The sequence below is a fragment of the Argentina silus genome (assembly GCF_951799395.1).
Source record: "Argentina silus genome assembly, chromosome: 4".
Classification (NCBI taxonomy): Eukaryota; Metazoa; Chordata; class Actinopteri; order Argentiniformes; family Argentinidae; genus Argentina; species Argentina silus.
Window position 1 is genome coordinate 6,823,001 of NC_139658.1, and position 20,593 is coordinate 6,843,593.

At 43.3% G+C, this 20,593-nt stretch overlaps 2 protein-coding genes across 2 annotated transcripts; both read right to left on the minus strand.

The window, feature by feature from the left end:
• Positions 1-1,870: 1,870 nt before the first annotated feature.
• Positions 1,871-3,355, minus strand: LOC310803880 (potassium voltage-gated channel subfamily A member 2; the record flags this gene model as incomplete). The annotated part of the gene is made up of 1 exon (XM_083668831.1): positions 1,871-3,355. The coding sequence occupies one exon, from the start codon at positions 3,353-3,355 to the stop codon at positions 1,871-1,873; it is 1,485 nt and encodes a 494-aa protein (XP_083524957.1).
• Positions 3,356-18,940: 15,585 nt separating this feature from the next.
• Positions 18,941-20,380, minus strand: kcna3a (potassium voltage-gated channel, shaker-related subfamily, member 3a; the record flags this gene model as incomplete). The annotated part of the gene is made up of 1 exon (XM_083668637.1): positions 18,941-20,380. The coding sequence occupies one exon, from the start codon at positions 20,378-20,380 to the stop codon at positions 18,941-18,943; it is 1,440 nt and encodes a 479-aa protein (XP_083524763.1).
• Positions 20,381-20,593: the final 213 nt, after the last annotated feature.

Genomic DNA, 20,593 nt, shown 5'->3' on the forward strand with positions numbered 1-20,593 from the left:
GTCCCTGAAATGGGCTTCAATACCAGTGCTCAAAATAAGGAAGTGTCATCATTTTACAAACATGGCAATGATCTGCATATCGTGTCAAGACTTCCTCTCTCTTTTACATTGCACCTTGCTTTTTATCACTGATAAAAGTATTTTATATGTATATATTCAGATAGATATATGTATCTTGGTAATCTCTTTTTTCATAGGCTTTTTTTTACTTAAATACATGCTTTTAGGAGTGTGTTGAGGTCATGCAACACTAGGCGAGAAGCGTAAACCCTACTTGTTAAAGGCAGTTTAGGGGAAGCATCATTTTTATACATGTCCCTACAGTCATCCCAGTAGTTTATCATCATGAAAACACAATGAACTAAGTAGTTATAAAAGACCAGTAGTGCAATGCTACCAATCTGTAACTGAGATGAATGCTAACTACACAGTGTGGGTAATCAACTACTGTACAGTAATGCTTCTGCCTCAAATTACAGCTCAGCTGCAATGTCAGTTGAATAATATAGATACCTCTTCAGTATGTTTCAGCGATCTGGCAACGCTAATGGCAATGAACTCTAGTATGTGGAATGTTATGTGCACATAGAATTTCGTAGACAAAAGGAATTCAACATCCTCCACGCAAGAGGGCTGGATTAATTGCGTGGTATCCTTTTAGAAATCCTTTTACATAAAGAGCTTTGTAGCTTCATAGTAAGGTAGGCATCCCTTTATCATATGTGTGACAGAAGGTTGCAAAGTGGTCAATATAGTACAGACAATATATTGTACAGTGGAGTTGAAGCAATGAGAGTTGTGAGCGAGAATACTAATTCAGATTAGAATTACATGCAACAATCTAGTACTGTACACAGTTACAACCTACAGTAGACTACCTACCTAGCTACAGTAACAGTACTACCTACCTATCTACCGTTTCATGAGATAACTGGTTAGTAAAAATAAAACCAAATGAATGAGGAATAAACATTCACTTTGTCCTCAAAGCTCTGCAGTAAGACTGGTTTGGGGGGTGAGTGGAGGTGAGGGGAGCTTGCATTGCACATACTGTACAATACATATATCATGTAAGACCAAAGCAGTGAAGTCAAGGCCATTCTCAGTCATTCATCAGATACTGATGTCTGCTGAAAGAAAGGTGTCAAACCATGAGCTTAACGCTGATGGATGTCATTCAACCCTTAAATCATGTGGATTACCCCACTCTTCACAGGCCTCCGGCAGGCCTGTGGGCCACAGCATTATGGAGCATCGCTATGCCTTTATGCTCACACGTTCCTCTTAAGTCTCAGTCATTTACCATTTCTGTTTCATTGGCTCCAAGCAGCAGCTTTATGTTGAACGCAAACAGGGCTCCTCAGAAGCGCATGGAGGCGCATGGAGGCGCATGGAGGTGCAATGTGCCTTTGAGGATGGGAGACCATAGGTCTGCAGGAACAGGGGAGTAAAGCAAGGTTTGTGGCGGGTTTTTTTTGGAAGCAAAAGATTGCCTCTTTTTTTTTTTACTACATTTCTCCTTTGTTTTTTTTTATTTAGCACTACTGTTGGCTACCTTTGTGAGCAGGACATGTGGGTATCGATTTAGAATAGTCACACAGACAAAGCCAACTCCATGCAGATATTAAAACGCAAAATGTGGATTCCAAGACTGTCTGACTGTCCTTTTAGGGCAGGGTGTGAGGAGCAAATAAAGGGGTTAGGGGGGAGGGTGAGCACATGGTCTGTTATTGCTCATCGCTTTAAAATGACGAGTAGTATTCGTCCTGATATCTATTGCCTTGATATTCCAGCACATCTGAGATGGGAGGCTACAGACCACTTCCATCCCATCTCACGTCCCACCCTGAGAGGACTCACTGCCAACTGACTACACGTCTGTGAGCATCTTAGTTATGTTGACATAGTTTGTGTTGGCCAGCGTGCAGTTGGCTGTCTTGACGTTCTCCTCCTCCTGCTGAATGTCCTCGTTGCTGTTGTTCACCCCCTCCTGGATCTCCATGTAGTCTGATTTACTCATGGTGGATCCGCTCCTGCTCTTCTGCAGTTCTTCGTTCGAGTCCTCCTTGGCGTTGATCTGCAGGCAGAGGGCCTGCTCCTCGCCCTCCGTTTCACGGTGGTAGAAATAGTTGAAGTTGGAGACGATGACGGGCACGGGCAGGGCGATGGTCAACACGCCCGCGATGGCGCAGAGGGAACCCACAATCTTCCCGCCAATGGTGGTCGGGACCATGTCGCCATAGCCGACGGTCGTCATGGAGACCACGGCCCACCAGAAGGCATGGGGTATACTTTCAAAATGTGACTCAGGCTCGTCCGCTTCCGCGAAGTAGACAGCGCTGGAGAAAAGTATCACCCCGATGAAGAGGAAGAAGATGAGCAGGCCGAGCTCCCTCATACTGGCTTTCAGTGTCTGGCCCAGGATCTGAAGCCCCTTGGAGTGTCGGGAGAGTTTGAAGATTCGGAAGACTCGTACTAGACGGATGACCCTGAGGATGGCTAGGGACATAGCCTGCTGACCTCCCTGGCCATCGTCTGGTTTCTCAGCCAGCTCTGTGCCCAGGGTGATGAAGTAGGGGATGATGGCAACAACATCAATACAGTTCATCATGTTACTAAAAAACCCACCTTTGCTAGGGCAGGCAAATAAGCGCACCAGAAACTCAAAAGAGAACCAGATGATGCATAGTGTCTCTAGGATGAAGAAGGGGTCAGTGAAGTAGGTGGATGTGTAGTAGGAGGTGGTGTTGGTGGCGGGGTTGAAGATGCTGTGCACTTCCTCATCGTCGTTGCGGAAAATGGGCAGGGTTTCCAGACAGAAACTGACGATGGATATGAGGATCACCATAACGGAGATGATTGCGATAATCCTAGCTGGACCCGAGCTCTCTGGGTACTCAAAGAGCAGCCACACCTGTCTCTGAAACTCATTATCAGGAAGGGGCCTCTCCTCCTCCTTGATGAAGCCCTCATCCTCTCTGAACAGCTCGATGGCCTCATCCCCAAGCTCATAGAAACGTATTTCCTCTGAGAAAATATCAAGGGTGACATTGGCTGGCCTCCTTAGCCGTCCCCCAGACTGGTAGTAGTAGAGTATAGCATCAAAGCTCAGCCGGTTTCTGTCGAAGAAGTATTCGTTCCTCAGAGGGTCAAAGTAGCGCATCCTCTTTTTGGGGTTCCCCAGCAGTGTCTCCGGGAACTGAGAGAGGGTTTTGAGCTGCGTCTCGAAGCGCAGGCCCGAGATGTTGATGACCACCCTCTCGCAGCATTCATTTTCGGCATCTGGGTCATATTCCTGGGGGTTCCCAGGGTGTGCTGCTGCCTCATCAGAGGGGTCGCCAGTGGCTACAGTCATTCTGCAGGGGGAGGAGGAGGCCTGCACTTTTCAGTGGGGCTGGGCCCTGCAGCCTGGAGAACTGCAGGGAGGGGGCAGAACAGGGAGGGGGCTCAACGCCGTACAGACCTGAGGGCCACAGGATGTCACCTAGGATCTAGCTGGAAGAGAAAGACAGAGGAGAGAGAGTTGAGCATGTCAGGCACATCTTAATGAAAGTAATTTTGATGTAATTTGTGTTGATTACTGTTATTATGTGTTGCTGTCCTCCAAGACATTGAGGAAATGTAAACAGATGTGTTCTGGAACTAACACAGCTCCCTCAAAAGCATACATTTGCTATTGCTTATGACTGGAGTGAATCAATATTCATATGTGTAATCAGCAAACATTTGCATGATGCGGTCTCACTAAAAATGTAATGGAAATTTCCAACTACATACAGTATAGCTTCTGCATCAGGGTATGTGCTCACTGATCTGCTGCAATGGACAATATCCTTTCAAATGAAACTGCAGCTCCTGCAGTGAAATCATGCATGGATATGTGGCTATGCAGTAGATACCAAAATCAGACAGACACACTCCTTCCTTGACCATCATCATAAAGAACCACTGAAGACAGAAATACAATTGTAAGCACTGTCTTTAAATGGTTGAAAATGTGCCAACCCCTCAATGTCACATATTTATATTAATTCACTTTAAAATAGTTTTGTTTGGGCATTTCTGTCTCCGGTCTCAAATGGTGCCTGTCTCTGAAATATTCAAAAACATCCATAAATTATTAAACCACTGTAGAAAATAGGTTTCAAGAGAAGAAAAAAAACGTATCTCTCCACACCGTATCTCCTCTACCAAACAGTTGTATTACACATAGTCTGAAACAATGAACTGATAAATAATCAACTGTATAACGACTTCTAATTCAATCATCACCCATGTATTGCATAAAAGGTTGATAGACTTTTCAAAATGAAAATATGCATTCATTTCAAGACCATACATACCGGCAGACACCGTTTCGAAATTGTGTTTTAGTTGCTGCTCCCGCTGGATACTTGATATATGGAAGTGAACGGCCAGCGGCAGCAATCACCAATGTGTTTGATCCCGTGAAAAAATAATCTATTTCCTATTCGGGACAGTTATCAGATCCTCATGTTGTCTGCAGCATCATCCGCGAACCGGCGTTTGGAGCGGGTACCGTATGCGGGTGTGTCCTCTCTTTCCCCTCCCCGTCTTCGTTCCTCGCGGCAGGTTGTCGTAGGATGGCGACTGACAAAAAAGGAGGGGGGTAGGTACCGTACCGAGTACCGACCAAGGAGGACTGGTGCTTCCGTTAATATCCAAAGGTGCTAAGATCAGCAAAATGGTCTGCCTCCAGTGTCCTTTGCCCATATGACGTTGCCTTGCCCGCAACAGACATCCGCAAAGGTAATCGTCCTGATACGGTACTCAGAGGCAACATCTGCAAAGAAAAAAGCAAGGAGGGGAGGTGGCGGGGAGGCGTTGCTCTGTATATTACAATGTGTAATATGTAAAATATGTAAAAATGGGCAACTTGCAGATAAACAGCGTTATGAATAACACATTGTCTCATAAGATTTCTGTCAGTATGGCATCGTTCTTGGGAAGAAGGAATTTTCTATCCGATTTTTTATTTATCACTTTAGCCAATCTTTTTCAAAAAACCTCCAAGATGTAGACTACTGTTACTGCACTCATGACTCATCACAATCTGTCATCTACACACCCGTTTCAACGCACCAACCTGGTACCAACTTATCCCATTACATTGTAAGTTAACAATTCCCATGCGTGACAAGACCTACGCTCAAAAACAAAATAGCCTTATTTCTTCACCTACTAGGCTTCAGTCTTCTCTATTTACTTTTATGACAGCTTTATAACTGACCAATCATATAACATTGGCGGTTACATGAGAGGATGCTGCGTACAGACATGCTCATGCAGAGACAGTTCAGGTGATGATATAATAAGAGATAATAGTTCTGCAAAGTCATGCAGCCTCGTTGTACTGTAGGCTACATTGTAAAGAGAACAACATCTTTAGACATAAATCGAAATGACATGCACACAAAAATTCACCCTGGACTGTGAGTCAGATTATGCAATTCCTCAGTGCCAGAACCCGAATCAGTGGCCTCACTGGTGTTGTTGTTCTCTGTTTAGCTGAGGTAAGACATGGTTTAATTTGTTCTGTAGTCTTTCTAATCACCATAAGCCATTAGGGCTGCTGGTATATAAACCTGCAGTCGGGCAGTGCTATGCATACAAAGAGACGAGAGATGGAGAGAATAGTGTGAGAAAACACGTTCTCTTCTCCGCACTGTGACTGTACCACTCCTTACCTTCTCTGCAGCGTGGGCTTGTTAAAGGGAACGCGCGTCTTTGACTTTGGCATAATAGCTAATTGTCCATTCATGTGAGATGTACAGCAGCTTATCCTCTCCAATACATACATAAATAAATGAATACATACATACATACAGACATACAGACATACATACATACAAACATAAAGGACAAATATATTAATTACAGCATTACTTTTGGTATGAGTACAGTATGAACATGATTCAAGGGTCTTTGATATGTCACAACACAGCAATCAATTCAGATACTTGTACTTTGTTTTCCAGATGTGCCACCTGTGCTCATAAATAATAAATATGTCAATAAACATTTCTTAAATACTGTAGACAATAACTCAATTAGTAACTAAATGAAAGAGAGTGATTTCCTACACCATTCATTCATGTGGTATGCTGTAATTTTGATTTCACATGCAATAATACTTTGACATGTTTAATTATCATGTCAAGCTGAATTGTAATGGGCAATCATTATGGAGACTCAGTGATTCTTGGTGAATACATAGGGTGTAGCAGTAAGCTGCAGAGCTCCCCTGCACAGTCTAAGCAAGCAGAAAACAACCCAGCCACCCCTCCTCTCCACCAAGTAACAAAAGAGCAACGCTCTCAAACCCAGTCACTGTGAAGGACTCCCAAAAACAAGAGACTGTAATTCCCTCTACAACATTTAAATCAGGAATTGCCAGAACAATTATTTAACACCTCTGAGTTTCTTGAGAAATAACAAACGAAAGGCAAATGTTTTACATAATATCACTTCTCATGTCTGTTGTAATGTTTTTTTGGGGGGACTTGCTGTGTTGTTGTGTTGAATGATTGAATGTATCTATTGGATGTGTGCTGCCAGTTTTTATACCCAGTATAATTGCCCCTAGGGGATTAATACGCTACAGTATTTAGAATTTAATTAAATTGATTTGAAACACAGACTCCCATTTTCTCCCATTTGGATGTGATGATTCAGAGCAAATTAATGAAAAAAGATGTATTTTTAAATAGGAGGGAAAAATACACTATATTGATAGTTCGTCATAATCATAATCAAGGCTAGATAGACACTAGGGTGAATAATAGATACAGATACCTACTTAATTCTAAGGCAATTCAGATGAAGCTATTGAAAGAGGGGCTGGGGGGGTGGGGGGTGCGGGTGGGGGGGGGGATCAATAGTAAAACCATAAAGTCTAACAGGATCAGTAAAGAGGGAAGTGCAGTGGCAAGAGGCCAGCTGTGACCTCACAACAGTGCCAAAGGTCAGTGGGGATTCCCGGAGATGGGAGGTGATGGTGGGAGGGAGGGGATGGGGACGGGGGGATCTAACGGCTCGGGGTGATTTGTTGGAGACTTGGCTTCCTCAAGGTTACTACTGGCAGCCCTAGGGCCGCCAAGGCCGCTCCCCTCCCCTCCCCTCCCCTCCTCTCTCCTCTCTCCTCTCCTCCTTTCTCCTCTCCTGGCTTCCTAGTGTGTGCCTGCCACACATGCGCACCACCTCTGACTGTTTGTTAATGGATTTCCCAGGTTTCTTCCTGACAGCAGGGACATTATTTATGAGCAAGGGGCCCATTTCAAAGCCTGTTAATGTGCTCTCTGTAGCTCAGTTCACATTGCATTAGTTGTCTCTCTTTAATTAAAAGTGAAGGACCATACTGCTCTAAATGGTGTGTATTTTAATCATGTGGGGAGGGGTGTGTGTGTGTGACAACAATGAATGCATTCCAAGAGGTATTGATTTCAGGTCACTCCCCCATCCTCACGATCTGCCAATACAGCCATATGAACAGAGAGAGTTGAGAATTAATGTGATGGATGAGGAATTAAGGCTTTTATTGTTGCCACATTTGGCTGCCTTATCTACCAATAGTGTCTAGCAGTGCAAACCAGCTAGGTAACCTTTAGTTTTAGATATAGCACTATAGTGCACTATAGGGCATATTGAGAGTGACTTGATAGTATGTATTGCATAGACAGTATAACCCTTATTGAATAGACAGCGTATAAACCCAGGTTTCTAATGCTATGATTAACAGTGCTGCTTGAAAGTTTGTGAACCCTACAGGGATGGTCATTATTTTTGTATAAAATATTAAAATGAACTTATAAAATCTTTATCTAAACCAATTCGTAATAAAGACATAAATAAAGGACGCAAACAAAAAAATCTGATATTATTTAACAAAAACTTTAGAAAAAATATGTGAACCTCTTCAGTCAATAGCTCGTGGCACCTCCATGAACAGCGATAACTTGGAGTAAACGTCTCGTATAGCCACTTATCAGTCTCTGACATCTGTATTGAGGGATTTTTGCCCACTCTTCCTTACAGAACTCAGCCAATTGAGATTTGAGGGGTGTCTGGCATGAACTGCCCGCTTCAGGTCCTGCCACAGCATCTAGATTGGATTTAGGTCAGAACTTTGACTTGGCCAATCCAAAACACAAATCTTCTTTCTCCTGAGCCATTCTTTGGGAGATTTGCTTGAATGCTTTGGGTAAATTTTGGACTCATCTGTCCAGAGAACGGACTTCCAGAAACCTTCAGGCTTGTCCAGGTGGTCTATGGCAAAGTTAAGACGGGCAGTTTGGTTCTTTTTTGACAGCAGAGGCTTCTTCCTAGCAACCCTCCCATGAATGCCATTTCGATTCAGTGTTCTTCTTATTGTTGAAGCATGCACAGTTACCTGAGATGCAGCAAGGGAGGTCTGCAAATCTCTAGATATTATGTTTGGGTTGACTTTTACCTGATTTTTTTTTTTTTTTTTTTTTTTCTTATAGCTATTAGGGATATTTTGGAAGGGCATCCACTTCTAGGCTGAGTCATGTTAAATGCTCTCCATTTGTAAATTATTTGCCTCACAGTGGACTTTTATAGCCTTCGTCAGACTGATGTGCTCTCACTACCCTCTTCCTGATGTCCTCTGAGATCTCCTTTCCTCTCTGCATGGTGTGTTTTGCATTCACCTGTATGGGTAACACAAAACTGACCAGGTTTTTTATCTCTATTTATCAGAGTCCCGCCCAAACTCTTTCCTAAAGATCTCTCCTTTGATCGGTTCATTTGGTACCCATTTATTTACCCACCTGATTCTACTTACCCACTTGAAAAAATCTATAATTGCACAAGGGGTTCACATACTTTCAAGCAGCACTGTATTTGTCTTTCAATTCCTTGGAGGGTTGTCTAGTGTACGTGTGTGGATAGAGGCAGAGCAAGGAGCTCTGTGTTCACAGCCTATAGGACTATTGACACTGCAATGCACCAGCTGTACGCTTGACAGAATCCTTAAGGACGACATCCTCATCGTAGCAGCTTAGCCACACACACACACACACACACACACACACACACACACACACACACACACACACACACACACACACACACGCATGCACACACACACGCACTTCTCTTAGGGCTTAGTTTACAGTTGCTATCCTCACATTTACCTTAACCGTGAAGAGGTTCAAAGATACTTCTATTAAAAGCTTCTGGGCCAAGGTGCTGTAAGGTAACTAACTCAGGCAAAGCTCAGGAAGGGCGCAGCTGTAGCATGTACAGCATGCACATCCCTGCAATTTGTTAAATGCTGCATAAAAACTGACATGTTGTTCCTCGACAGTATGATTTAATATTGTGCTGCGAATAGTCCACTCATTAGTGGACTCTTTCTAACAAACAGATTGGTCACATGGGCAACTTGGACCGAGACAATCTTACTCGACTTTCAACAGATACGTTTTGCATTCTAGAAGGTATATTCTTATGACAGCTACCACGTTATAACTTTACATTAGATTTTTCAATGAGATTTTTCCCAATGGAAGGTGAGTCATTTCAATACCATTGTGCTGGAGATTACTGAGCTGTCCTATAAGGTGCTACAGCCGGGGTAGACATACTAAAAGGGCTGCTTTGAAAGTGTTATTAGGGACTGAGTGAAACGAAAAAATCTAAGAGAGCAAGGTGAGGTAATCCATTTTGAAGCATCTCCCTCTGCCCTTGACTGTGTCCCTTCGAGCTGTACTGTAGTCTCTCTGAGGCAGGAGGGAAAGCACCAGTCCAATCCAGTCCAGTCCAGTCATGCTCGCTAGCTATAAAACAGCTATAGCTCCAGCCACGGGAGGGAGGGAGGTAGGGAGGGAGCGAGGGAGGGAGGGAGGGAGGGAGACACTGGAGAGGAGCCAGAAACCAGGAGAAGCACAAGGGCATTCGTCCCACTGCAGCAGCCAGCCTCACAATCCACAGCTTGGTTAGCTAACCTCAGCTAGCACCATGCAGACCCACACAGACACGCCTACTGTATGTACCCCAATATATATACACACCCTAAGATAGACCCTGATGTACAGTACCTTCACATCCCTCAAGATACACAAGTACATTTAGACTGTCATCTAGTATCGAACCAGAACACATTCACTTTTAAACAAAGCTCTTTCTAATCCCAGCTCAAATGAATGAATGAATTTGTCTGATCAGCAGAACAGCAGAAGAAATGAAATGGAGGCACTTACTCAAGGAGAAATACTGAATGTCTAATGCACAACTGGCTGTAAAGCAAACAGTCTGCACTCATGGACAATTTGTATTCAAAACAGGCAGTGTGGAAGGCGAAGTGCTTTGCTGAACCATAGCTTGGCATAAGTCAAATGTTATTAAGACTCATGCAAATGTGACATTTGACTAAAAAGGCCATATCCACCACACCTCTCACCACAACATTAGCAATTCATGCCCTAGCCTAGCTTGTGATAACCACAGAGTGAATACATTTAGAGATGAACCACCCTTTTCAGAAACCTACCCCAGTGCTACAGGGAAGCATTTACTATGAGTCAGGAGGAGTGAGTCAGTGGTACAGTTACAGGGGGATCCTTCCTTATGTCACGCTGGGGTCCCCCCCACACACACACACACACACACACACACACACACACACACAAGCTGTGATGCTGTCACTACGGCTCAACAGAGTGGAGCTAACCATGGGTCCCTGTGACACAGGTCTCTCCCCAAGTCCTGTTCAGGGAAACCTTTTTCACCTCATTTGATTCTCTGTTGTTGTGATGTGAGGCCAGGCACTGAATAAGCAACATCAAGGTCCACATTTTAATGAATATGAATAATGAAAAGTAATAATAACTGCATCAAGTGAGTGTGTTTGATTTGTCTGATAAGTGCTGGATGCCTGCCAAAGCTTTTCCACCGTTTTACCTTGATCACTGACATTCTTCCTGGTTGCAGCATTTTGATGCTGGGTTCCTCCTCATTCTGCGAGAGGTGGTGACAGGCATTCTGAAGACTTTAGTGCTAGAGGTAGCCTGCCTTAACCCTACCCTACCCTAAACCGTAACCCTAACCCTAACCCTAACCTTAACCCTAACCCACTCCATGCTGGAGTAACATCAGAGTCGGGTCATCCCAATCATCCCACTTAGCATTTACCCATTGCTAGAGGGCCTCTGTTTAATGGACAACAGCGGTGGTACAGTAGAGAGGAGACAGACAGTATACATTTTACACAGTGTGTAGACAGTGTGTAGTCCAAGCTGAGCCAGGCTCAACAGCTGGATCTGGCATCCATACTGCTGGCCAGCTAGGGGATTGGCTGCCTGTGATGACTGGGTCGCGTCCTCTGGGCATGGTGAATGAATTCCCTTGACTCAGATGGTGATGTTAATACTATAATGAAGCCATTTCCCCCTGGCCTTCATAGTTAGTTCTTCATAGTGTGCTCAGTGTGTGCTTCATAGTGTGCTCAGTGTGTTATGCCTGTTTTATCAATGCTTTACAGTACAAGGAAAGTCTGAAGTAAAGGTGATGAAAACATTTGAAGGTATAGCAAAATACAAACTTAAAAGAAACACTTAACAGATCAAACAAAAAGAAGAAAGTTGCATCCAAATCTGTAATAGTCACTGTCATTGGACAGTCATTTGTTGAAGTCTCATTTTGTTGCCATGGTGACTTTCCCAAGGTTGACTTCAGCCAGCGAGTGAGGACGCGCCTTGATGACATCACCCCTACAGTCTCCTCCACGCAGAGCCTCTGGGACGTTTAAGGTGAAGTCAAAGCATAATGACACAGCATTTTGCATGTCCTTGTAGAATCAACTGCATTGCATTTCAGTGTTCTGCATCATGACTTTAAAACACATATATACAGAACTATGTTGATCAAGGTCAGAAGAAGTTGTGCAAAAATATGATATGCTGAGTAACTGAAAGTGATATACACATCTGTGTTTCTTCCGAATCATTGATCAATTGATTAATATATTTAATACAGTAGATATCCTTTTCATACAGATAATAGGCTTCTTCTCTGTGTCCTTGGTCTAATTTGGATGCTTTGACTGATCAAAACGCCGACCAAAGGCATCTTTTTACCAGTGGAGGCTGATGAAGGTAGAGATCAGAGGAGGACTCATTGTAATGGATGCATATGTTTGATACGATTCCTCATTCCATCCCATGCATTACAATTTCTACCCCCCCACCAGCCTTCCCTGTTTTTTACATACAAGCAAAGAGTACAGAACATCAAAGTTGGACTGAAATGGAAATCACTAAATGATGCTCATAGTAATGCCCTAATGTTTTTCATTGTCATTTTTTCCTTTCAAATGGTACGTTTTATATCTACGTTGTCTCCGAAATAATGACACTCAAAGATGTTGACGCCTTGATGTGCACCACCTCCTTTTATATTTTTTTATAGCATTGTAAATAGCTGTGACTTCTGACATCACACATTACAACAGTTGTACGTTCTCCAATCACGATAAGGCATTGGTGAAGTGTGCCTGCCTCGACTGTAAACAAAGCATCGTGCCCGGCCATGGAGACAGGAGTGTTCCACAGCTAGTTAATCTAATAGCTAGCAAACGTCTGAGCAGAGGAAAATCCATGAATGAATTAAAGCTGATTGAATAAACTTCACTTTGAAAGCGAACTTTGAAACGTGAATTTGTGCTCAAGTGCTGTTACTCTGACATAACAAAAGCATGAAAAAAAACAAACATTTCAGCCGACTTTAAAACATTATACAGTATAGTCCCACTTTATGACTTGTCGTTATGTAGGCCCATTGAGAGAAAAGAGTACAGCACACACTCTTCGTGAAATGGTTTCTGGGCTTTCCTTTGTCTCACGGAAAGCACTGAACATGGAGTCTTGATCCAGAAGAGTGGACTTTATAAATAGCCCCCAGTAGGCCATTAGATGTACTTCAAAGAGCAGATGGAAGGCTTACACCCAGAAAAATAATAGCAGGCAATATGTTGGAAGCATGCTATTTCTGGCAGCCAGTGAGATACAGTTTTAGGTCAAAGACAACATGAACATTTCAGCTGTGAAAGTAAAAGTGAAAATGCTGAACTGTAGATAATGGAATAGTATGTAAGCTGTTCCCTTTATACATTAACCATCAACATGATACATGGTGATATATCAGATCCCTCTTCACAGGCATTATCTCAATAGTTAGATTCTCTATTAGAGGTTATGTTGTTGTGAGGGATGTGGCAAACGTTGGCATGATGAGATGGTGAGAGGAGAGGAGAGGAGAGGAGAGGAGAGGAGAGGAGAGGAGAGGAGAGGAGAGGAGAGGAGAGGAGAGGAGAGGAGAGGAGAGGAGAGGGAAGGGAAGGGAGGAGAGGAGAGGAGAGGAGAGGAGAGGAGAGGAGAGGAGAGGAGAGGAGAGGAGAGGAGAGGAGAGGAGAGGAGAGGGAAGGGAAGGGAAGGGAAGGGAAGGGAAGGGAGGAGATGAGAGGAGATGAGAGGAGAGAAGAGGAGGGGAAGCCCGGGGTCTCCTCCTCCTCATGATGATGAGTATATATCCTACAACACACATTCACATGTCTGCCTTCCCCGGAGCCAAAGACAAGACAAAGCACAGAGACCAGCTGTGGGACTGGGAGCAGCATAGGGGGGGCCATGACTGTAGGTAGCCATGAGGTGGATAGATGGGGAGGGGGTGGGGGGTTCCTTCCTGCTACAGTACACTCACCCAGTCAGTGGCAGCAGAGAGTGCCCCTTCCTCCCCAGTCAACTCCCAGTGTTCCACAGTGCAGACGGGCAGACCAGCTGTCTTATAGCTTGGTGTCACTCAAGCGTGCATATACAGGGCTGAACATATATGCTCATATGCTCACATACAGTCATAGGCACATGCACGCACACACACATGTACACACACCTACACACACACACAGTTTCAGACCTCATTTAATGTTCTGTGTTCTTGTGGGTATTGTGCTGGCAGTACTTTACACGTTCATGTAACGAAAATACCATCCAACAAGGATGTTGAGTGGGTGGTCTCTTAAATAAAATACAAATATCTTAACCTGATTTGTTTACAAAGTAAGAGCAAAATAAAGTGTTCATTCAGAAAGCATAAGTGATGTCCTCTGAATGTGAACACCTCTGATATGATTCAGAATATCTTTCTTTAGATAATGTGAATAGCCCTGCAGATTGAAGACACTGTACAAGAATACAGTTGTGTTCGTTTAGGCCTTATTGGGAACAAAAGAGGTGCACTGGACTCCAGCAATCAGTGCCCCACATTATCAGTCCTGTTGAGTTCCATTGAAAGATGATTTATAGCTTAGGGTACCTCACGGACAAATGTTCATTTTCCCAAAGATAAAAATAAGATGAAGAACTCTATTTCCAGAGAGAAGTCAAAGAGAACAAAGCCACTCAGCAGTTCTAATAAAGCACCTGGACCCAGCCAGGTGTGACGTCATAATGGCCTTTGGCACAGGAGGAGGACGCTGTGATCTGTCTTCCCAAGCGATCACTTACTCTGAGGAAGAGGACACAGTTCAATGACAAAATGTCTTGGTATCATATTTACATCCTGGCCAATGTTCATGAGCAAGCAAGAGATCTGTGCTTACTTTTTGATTATCTGAACAGTCTGTTTCATGATAAATGATCTCTGTGAGGTATATTCCTCTCTACTCAGTTCAGTCACAGTACCATATGCCTTGGTATTAATCTGAGCTATTTTTGTATTGATTAGATATCACGCCAGCAAGCTTAATTAGCAAACATTCAACAACCAAGCACACACACACACACACACACACACACACACACACACACACACACACACACACACACACACACGTATGGCAAGGGAGCGTACTTCTCTGTGGCATTGGCAGTGATGCTGTGAAGTAATGCAGTGAAAGAGGCAGGAGATTGGAAGGGGAGAAGAAAGGAGGCTGTGTGTGTGTGTGTGTGTGTGTGTGTGTGTGTGTGTGTGTGTGTGTGTATGTGTGTGTGTGTGTGTGTGTGTATGTGTGTGTGTGTGTGTGTGTGTGTGTGTGTGTGTGTGTGTGCGTGCGTGCGTGCGTGCGTGTGTGTGTGTGTGAATATAAATAAATCTTCACGTCTGCATTCAGGTAAGTAGCCATGAGGTGGATGGATGGGGAGGGGGTGGGGGGTTCCTTCCTGCTACAGTACACTCACCCAGTCAGTGCCCCTTCCTCCCCAGTCAACTCTCAGTGTTCCACAGTGCAGACGGTGAGACCAGCTGTGGCCGTCTTAAAGGTGTACATATTTGGGGCAGAACATATACACCCAGGTGCTCACAAATATGCAGAGTCATATTCACACACTCACGTGCGCACACGCACACACACACACACACACACACACACACACACACACACACACACACACAGTTTCAGACCTCTTTTAATGTTCTGTGTAAGGCTTGTGGGTACTGTGCTGGCAGTACTTTACATGTTCAAGTCACGAAGATATTATGCAACAAGCGGACATGTTGAGTGGGTGGTCTCTTCACATCTCCATTCACCTCTGAGATGAACAATTCCACCTTGTAATATTAAAACAGACAAAGGCTTTTTGAATTGTTTTGAATTGCTGACACGTTTATGTGCTTACATTTGGCCTGGAACAACATACTGTACATACATTTCTGATGCAACAGAATATTACCTCAGTTGTCACATACACAGAGGATACCCTTGTACTGATCTCTCCGTGGTGTTATTACTAGCGAGGGAGAGAGGATACTGCAGCACAGATTCCTCTTTTCAGGTAGGAAGTCCATGGAAGGGTGTGTCCCAGCTGTAGACACTGTGGCTCAGGTACCCGGTCTCTCAGGTTCAGTACTGAGTATTGTATAAACTAAAAACTTTGGAAATGTAAAAAAAAAAAAAACACTGAGTACTGCATGTAGGTGGAGTATGAGTCACATGGGGGTGTCACAGACCAATCAGAGTTGTCGTGGTTCATCCAAGGCCTATGGAATTAATACGTTTGTATTAAACATGAACAACATTAGACAGCACAAATATGCATACAAATCTATATAACGTACATACGTATGTACATAAGTATGGTGCATGACAGAGAGAGAAAGAGAGAGAGAGAGGGGGGGGGAGAGAGAGAGAGAGAGAGAGAGAGAGAGAGAGAGAGAGAGAGAGAAATAGAGAGAGAGATAGATGACTGTATACCTTCAGAGTGCAGGTGTCCTGAGTAAGCTTGAACAGTGTTGGGTGAGACCAGGTGCATGGTGAGAACAGGTACAATATATTATTCCTAGTGAGAAATGTATCACAAACATGATTTATATGATTATATTATAATATTAAAGTATCAGCTGATTCTGGTTATTTTCATAAACCATTACCACTACAATAACAAATATTCATTGAACATTCTACTGTAGTTGAGTTTTCTGATACCCTGTGTCCATTATGTTAACTACATAGTTTTAACTAATTAGTTTAAACATGTTTTTTTTTAAAAAATAGATTAAAATGTCAAAATATCAAACTATTGTCACATTGAATTAACCCTACCCTAGTACACACGTTATTTCACTTGAGGGCAGCACTGAGCTTTGTTTTCAGCATGAGACGCCAACATCCCCCCCTCCAGAATATTTAGAATGAGAACATAATAACACTCGCGGAACTCATTTAAATATACTTTTTTTTTTGTTTAATTATTATTGTTGTTATTATTATTATTATTATTATTATTATTATTATTATTATTATTATTATTATTATTATTATCTATGAATAAGGCTGTAATTTCCCTACACAAAGACAAAGAAACACAAGATTATAATAGTGTCCATTAAGATGTTTTTATTTGTTAGATTTCAAGTAGACTAAATCTTATCGAGGGGGTAACTGATGAAGTTTAGGCTGATTGTAAATGTAACATGAATGGCATGGCGCGGTTAAGGAAGGTGATTATTCATCCAAGCGAACAGCTGTTGTTACAGCGGGTTGGAGAGGGAGTCTGCAGCGCGGCACGGGGACTCCATCCCGAGGGTTGTCAGCTTGTGGTGTGGCCTGGCTCTAGTTACAATGTAGAAAATGAAATAACAAACAGACGTCATAATGTTAACATAATTAGAAACACTCGTCATTTTGGGGGACAGGCAATGCTACGATTGCTAGGAGAGAATCAAAGCGGTTGCTAATTAACGGAAAATACAAGTATTTGACTAAATACTGACCCTAAATATTTAGCTTGAAAACTTCGTTAACCGTGGGGCGATACAGTCCAGTCAGTTCAGCGTGATTTAACTGCAGGCCTAACAGAAATTAGTACATTTGTGTCCTGCTGATTTATCTGGCAAACTTAATCTTGAGGCGAAACAGTCCCCATAGGATTGGACTGGACATTAATTTACCATTAATTAACTACCAGTCCGGCGGCGACTCAGGCCTGTCTCCAAGTGACATGTCTCCAGTTATGTCTGCAAAAGTGTCTGTTTTGTTTACATTCTGCAGCTACCTTTACCATCTATTAGTAATTACTGTAGGCTAACGATAATAATACTACAACTACTAACCCTAACCCTACTACTACTACTAATAATATTATTATTATATGTTTTTGTAATAACGATCATTTATATTTGTATTCATTATTAGCCTAGAATTATCATTGCTATCATTATACGCCTATTATATGGCTATTTGTTTGTGTGACTTGCTTGTTATATTTTCAAGGGGTGTCATGCTCAAATTTGTTCTACAAATTCATAGGGTGTGATGGGAACATTTATATACAATTATTTTGCTTGACGTCAGCTCTAGTTGGCATGCCAAATTAAGAGGGATAGCCTATCGAGTATAACACTGATGAGGGAGAAATGAGCCACGGCCAGTTTTGAAATAACAAAATTGTGTAAGCTATTACAAATGATATTGCAGTCCATTATGTTGCCACCCTTTGATGCAGCCTTTTTGCACGCATTTGCATGACTGAAAAGATTAAAACCTAATTGATAGGGCTAATTGACGAGTTACTGAATAACTTATAACGAAATGATCAGTTCTGTAAAGCTAGACAGACTGATGATAAACCATGTGGAGTGTCAGTGAAAACGTTAACGGATACCATGGAAACATAAGCGGGGGTTACCCAGGAAACTGTGGTCGTCATGGAGACTGCATCACAAGGCGGGTTCACTGGCAACCAGGAGGCGGGGCATGCCTCTCTTCATTCTTCCGTCCTCACGCAATACGTAATGTGTTCAACATGTCTTCATTGGATCACGTTATATCCTCCAAAATGAAATACATGTTGAAGTACTTAAAATTGAAACATCTAAACTGAGGCTATAGTCTTAACATCATCGACACTCTCTGAGTCTTCATCATTTAATTTTCTGTTTTTATTTGGTATAGGCTATAGGCGATTCTGAATAAACTAAATTAAAATGGGAACATGTTGTAAAAGGCTCCATGTCAAGCTTTATTTAGTTTTGACGTGTATTGTCTGTATTACCTGGACAATAATAAACCTGAACAACACTAATACTCAGAGTCCATTCTCATATAGACTATGCTATTATAGTATAGGAATAACCTCACAGACATTAGGCTATATTGCTATTAATTGCAAGACTGAACAATAAGCAAACAACGTTTTCATCGTAACGAAACAACTACAACCCTGTTTCGATTTTGGGGTGTGTGTGTGTGTGTGTGTGTGGGGGGGGGGGGGGGGGGTATATGCAACACGTATAACCGACTCAAGGACGAATCGACAGACACGATATGATCCTGTACGTGGCACTATACAACAGTGCCTCCACTTGACAGATATGCACCGACACATCACGTTTAGCTGTTATAAAAAAATAGTTGTCGTTACTATAGGCCTATGTTCTGTATGTTCCAGGGGTGTCTTAGCCTAATTTACACATCTGTAAATATCTTTTTAATGTTCACGCAGTTTTGGTTATTTTCATTGTTGAAGTTGGGCTGTTTAAACCCACTGTTAATGCCCTCCTCTATCACCATATACTCAGACTTGCTGAGTGATGACGTGCTACATGTCCCTTTCAACTCATCTGAAGGCAGGTGCTCGCAGCTGCTGACATGCAAGTATTGTGCGTGCTCTTCCCCGTCAGTCTCCCTATGGTAAAAGTAATTGAAATTGGAGACAATAACGGGCACGGGTAGAGCAATTGTCAACACGCCGGCTATCGCACACAAGGAGCCGACAATTTTGCCACCGATTGTCACTGGGTGCATATCTCCATATCCCACCGTGGTCATGGTGACCACAGCCCACCAGAAAGCATCTGGGATGCTTGTGAAACTGGAAGAAGGGTCATCCGCTTCTGCAAAGTAAACAGCACTTGAGAATAAGATAACTCCAATGAAAAGGAAAAATATCAGTAGTCCAAGTTCCCTCATGCTGGCTTTTAGTGTCTGTCCTAAAATCTGGAGTCCCTTCGAGTGCCGGGAGAGCTTGAAAATGCGAAAGACCCTCACAAGCCTTATCACCCTGAGAATGGTCAGGGACATGGCTTGTTGGCCGTTACCCTGTTTTTCTGCCAGCTCTGTTCCCAAAGTGATAAAGTAGGGAATTATGGCAACAATGTCAATGATGTTCATGATGTTTTTGGAGAACGTGGTTTTGCTGGGACATGCGAAGAACCTGACTAGCAACTCAAAAGAGAACCAAATTATGCATAGCGTCTCTATCACAAAGAAAGGGTCGGTAAATGGGTTGGAGACGTAAGGGGAAGTCCCATTAACTGAAGGTGCCACAGTGGCAGGGTCTTTATCATCCCGAAATTCTGGCAAGGTCTCCAAACAGAATATAACAATTGAGATTAAAATGACGAGCACGGAGACGATGGCTATTGCCCTAGCCGGTCCAGAGCTTTCAGGGTACTCAAACAAAAGCCAAACCTGCCTTTGGAATTCCTTATCGGGCAAAGGACGTTCCTCTTCCTTTATGAATCCCTCATCCTCTCGAAATTTTTCCATTGCCTCCGCCCCGAGCTGATAAAAATTGATCTCTTCAGAAAAAATATCTATGGGAACGTTAACAGGTCTCCGGATGCGCCCCCCAGACTGGTAGTAGTAAAGAATGGCATCAAAGCTGGGTCGATTTCTGTCGAAGAAGTATTCGTTCCTCAGTGGGTCGAAGTAGCGCATCCTTTTCCTGGGGTCTCCGAGCAACGTTTTTGGAAACTGGTTGAAAGTTTTGAGTTGAGTTTCGAATCGTAAGCCTGAAATGTTGATAACCACCCTCTCACAGCATCCGTGGACACGCTCATATCGCTCCACGGACAGGTGGGTCGGGAGCGCAGCAGTCTCCTCAAGCATGTTCTCAACAGTCATGACGCCCTCCCCCGTCTCGGTGTAACCGTTATTCTCAACGTCGTTGCCTACCTGATGGAGGAGCGCAGGCCGATGAGTTTGAAGTGGTCATCCAGGTGATATGGAGGGGCAGAGTGCGCCGCGCCCCCCCCCTCACCCCCAGCCAAAGCCTATAGCCTTGGAGAGCTACAGCCGACGCTCAGGCGACGCGCTTTCCTTCTTTCCCCACCTCAT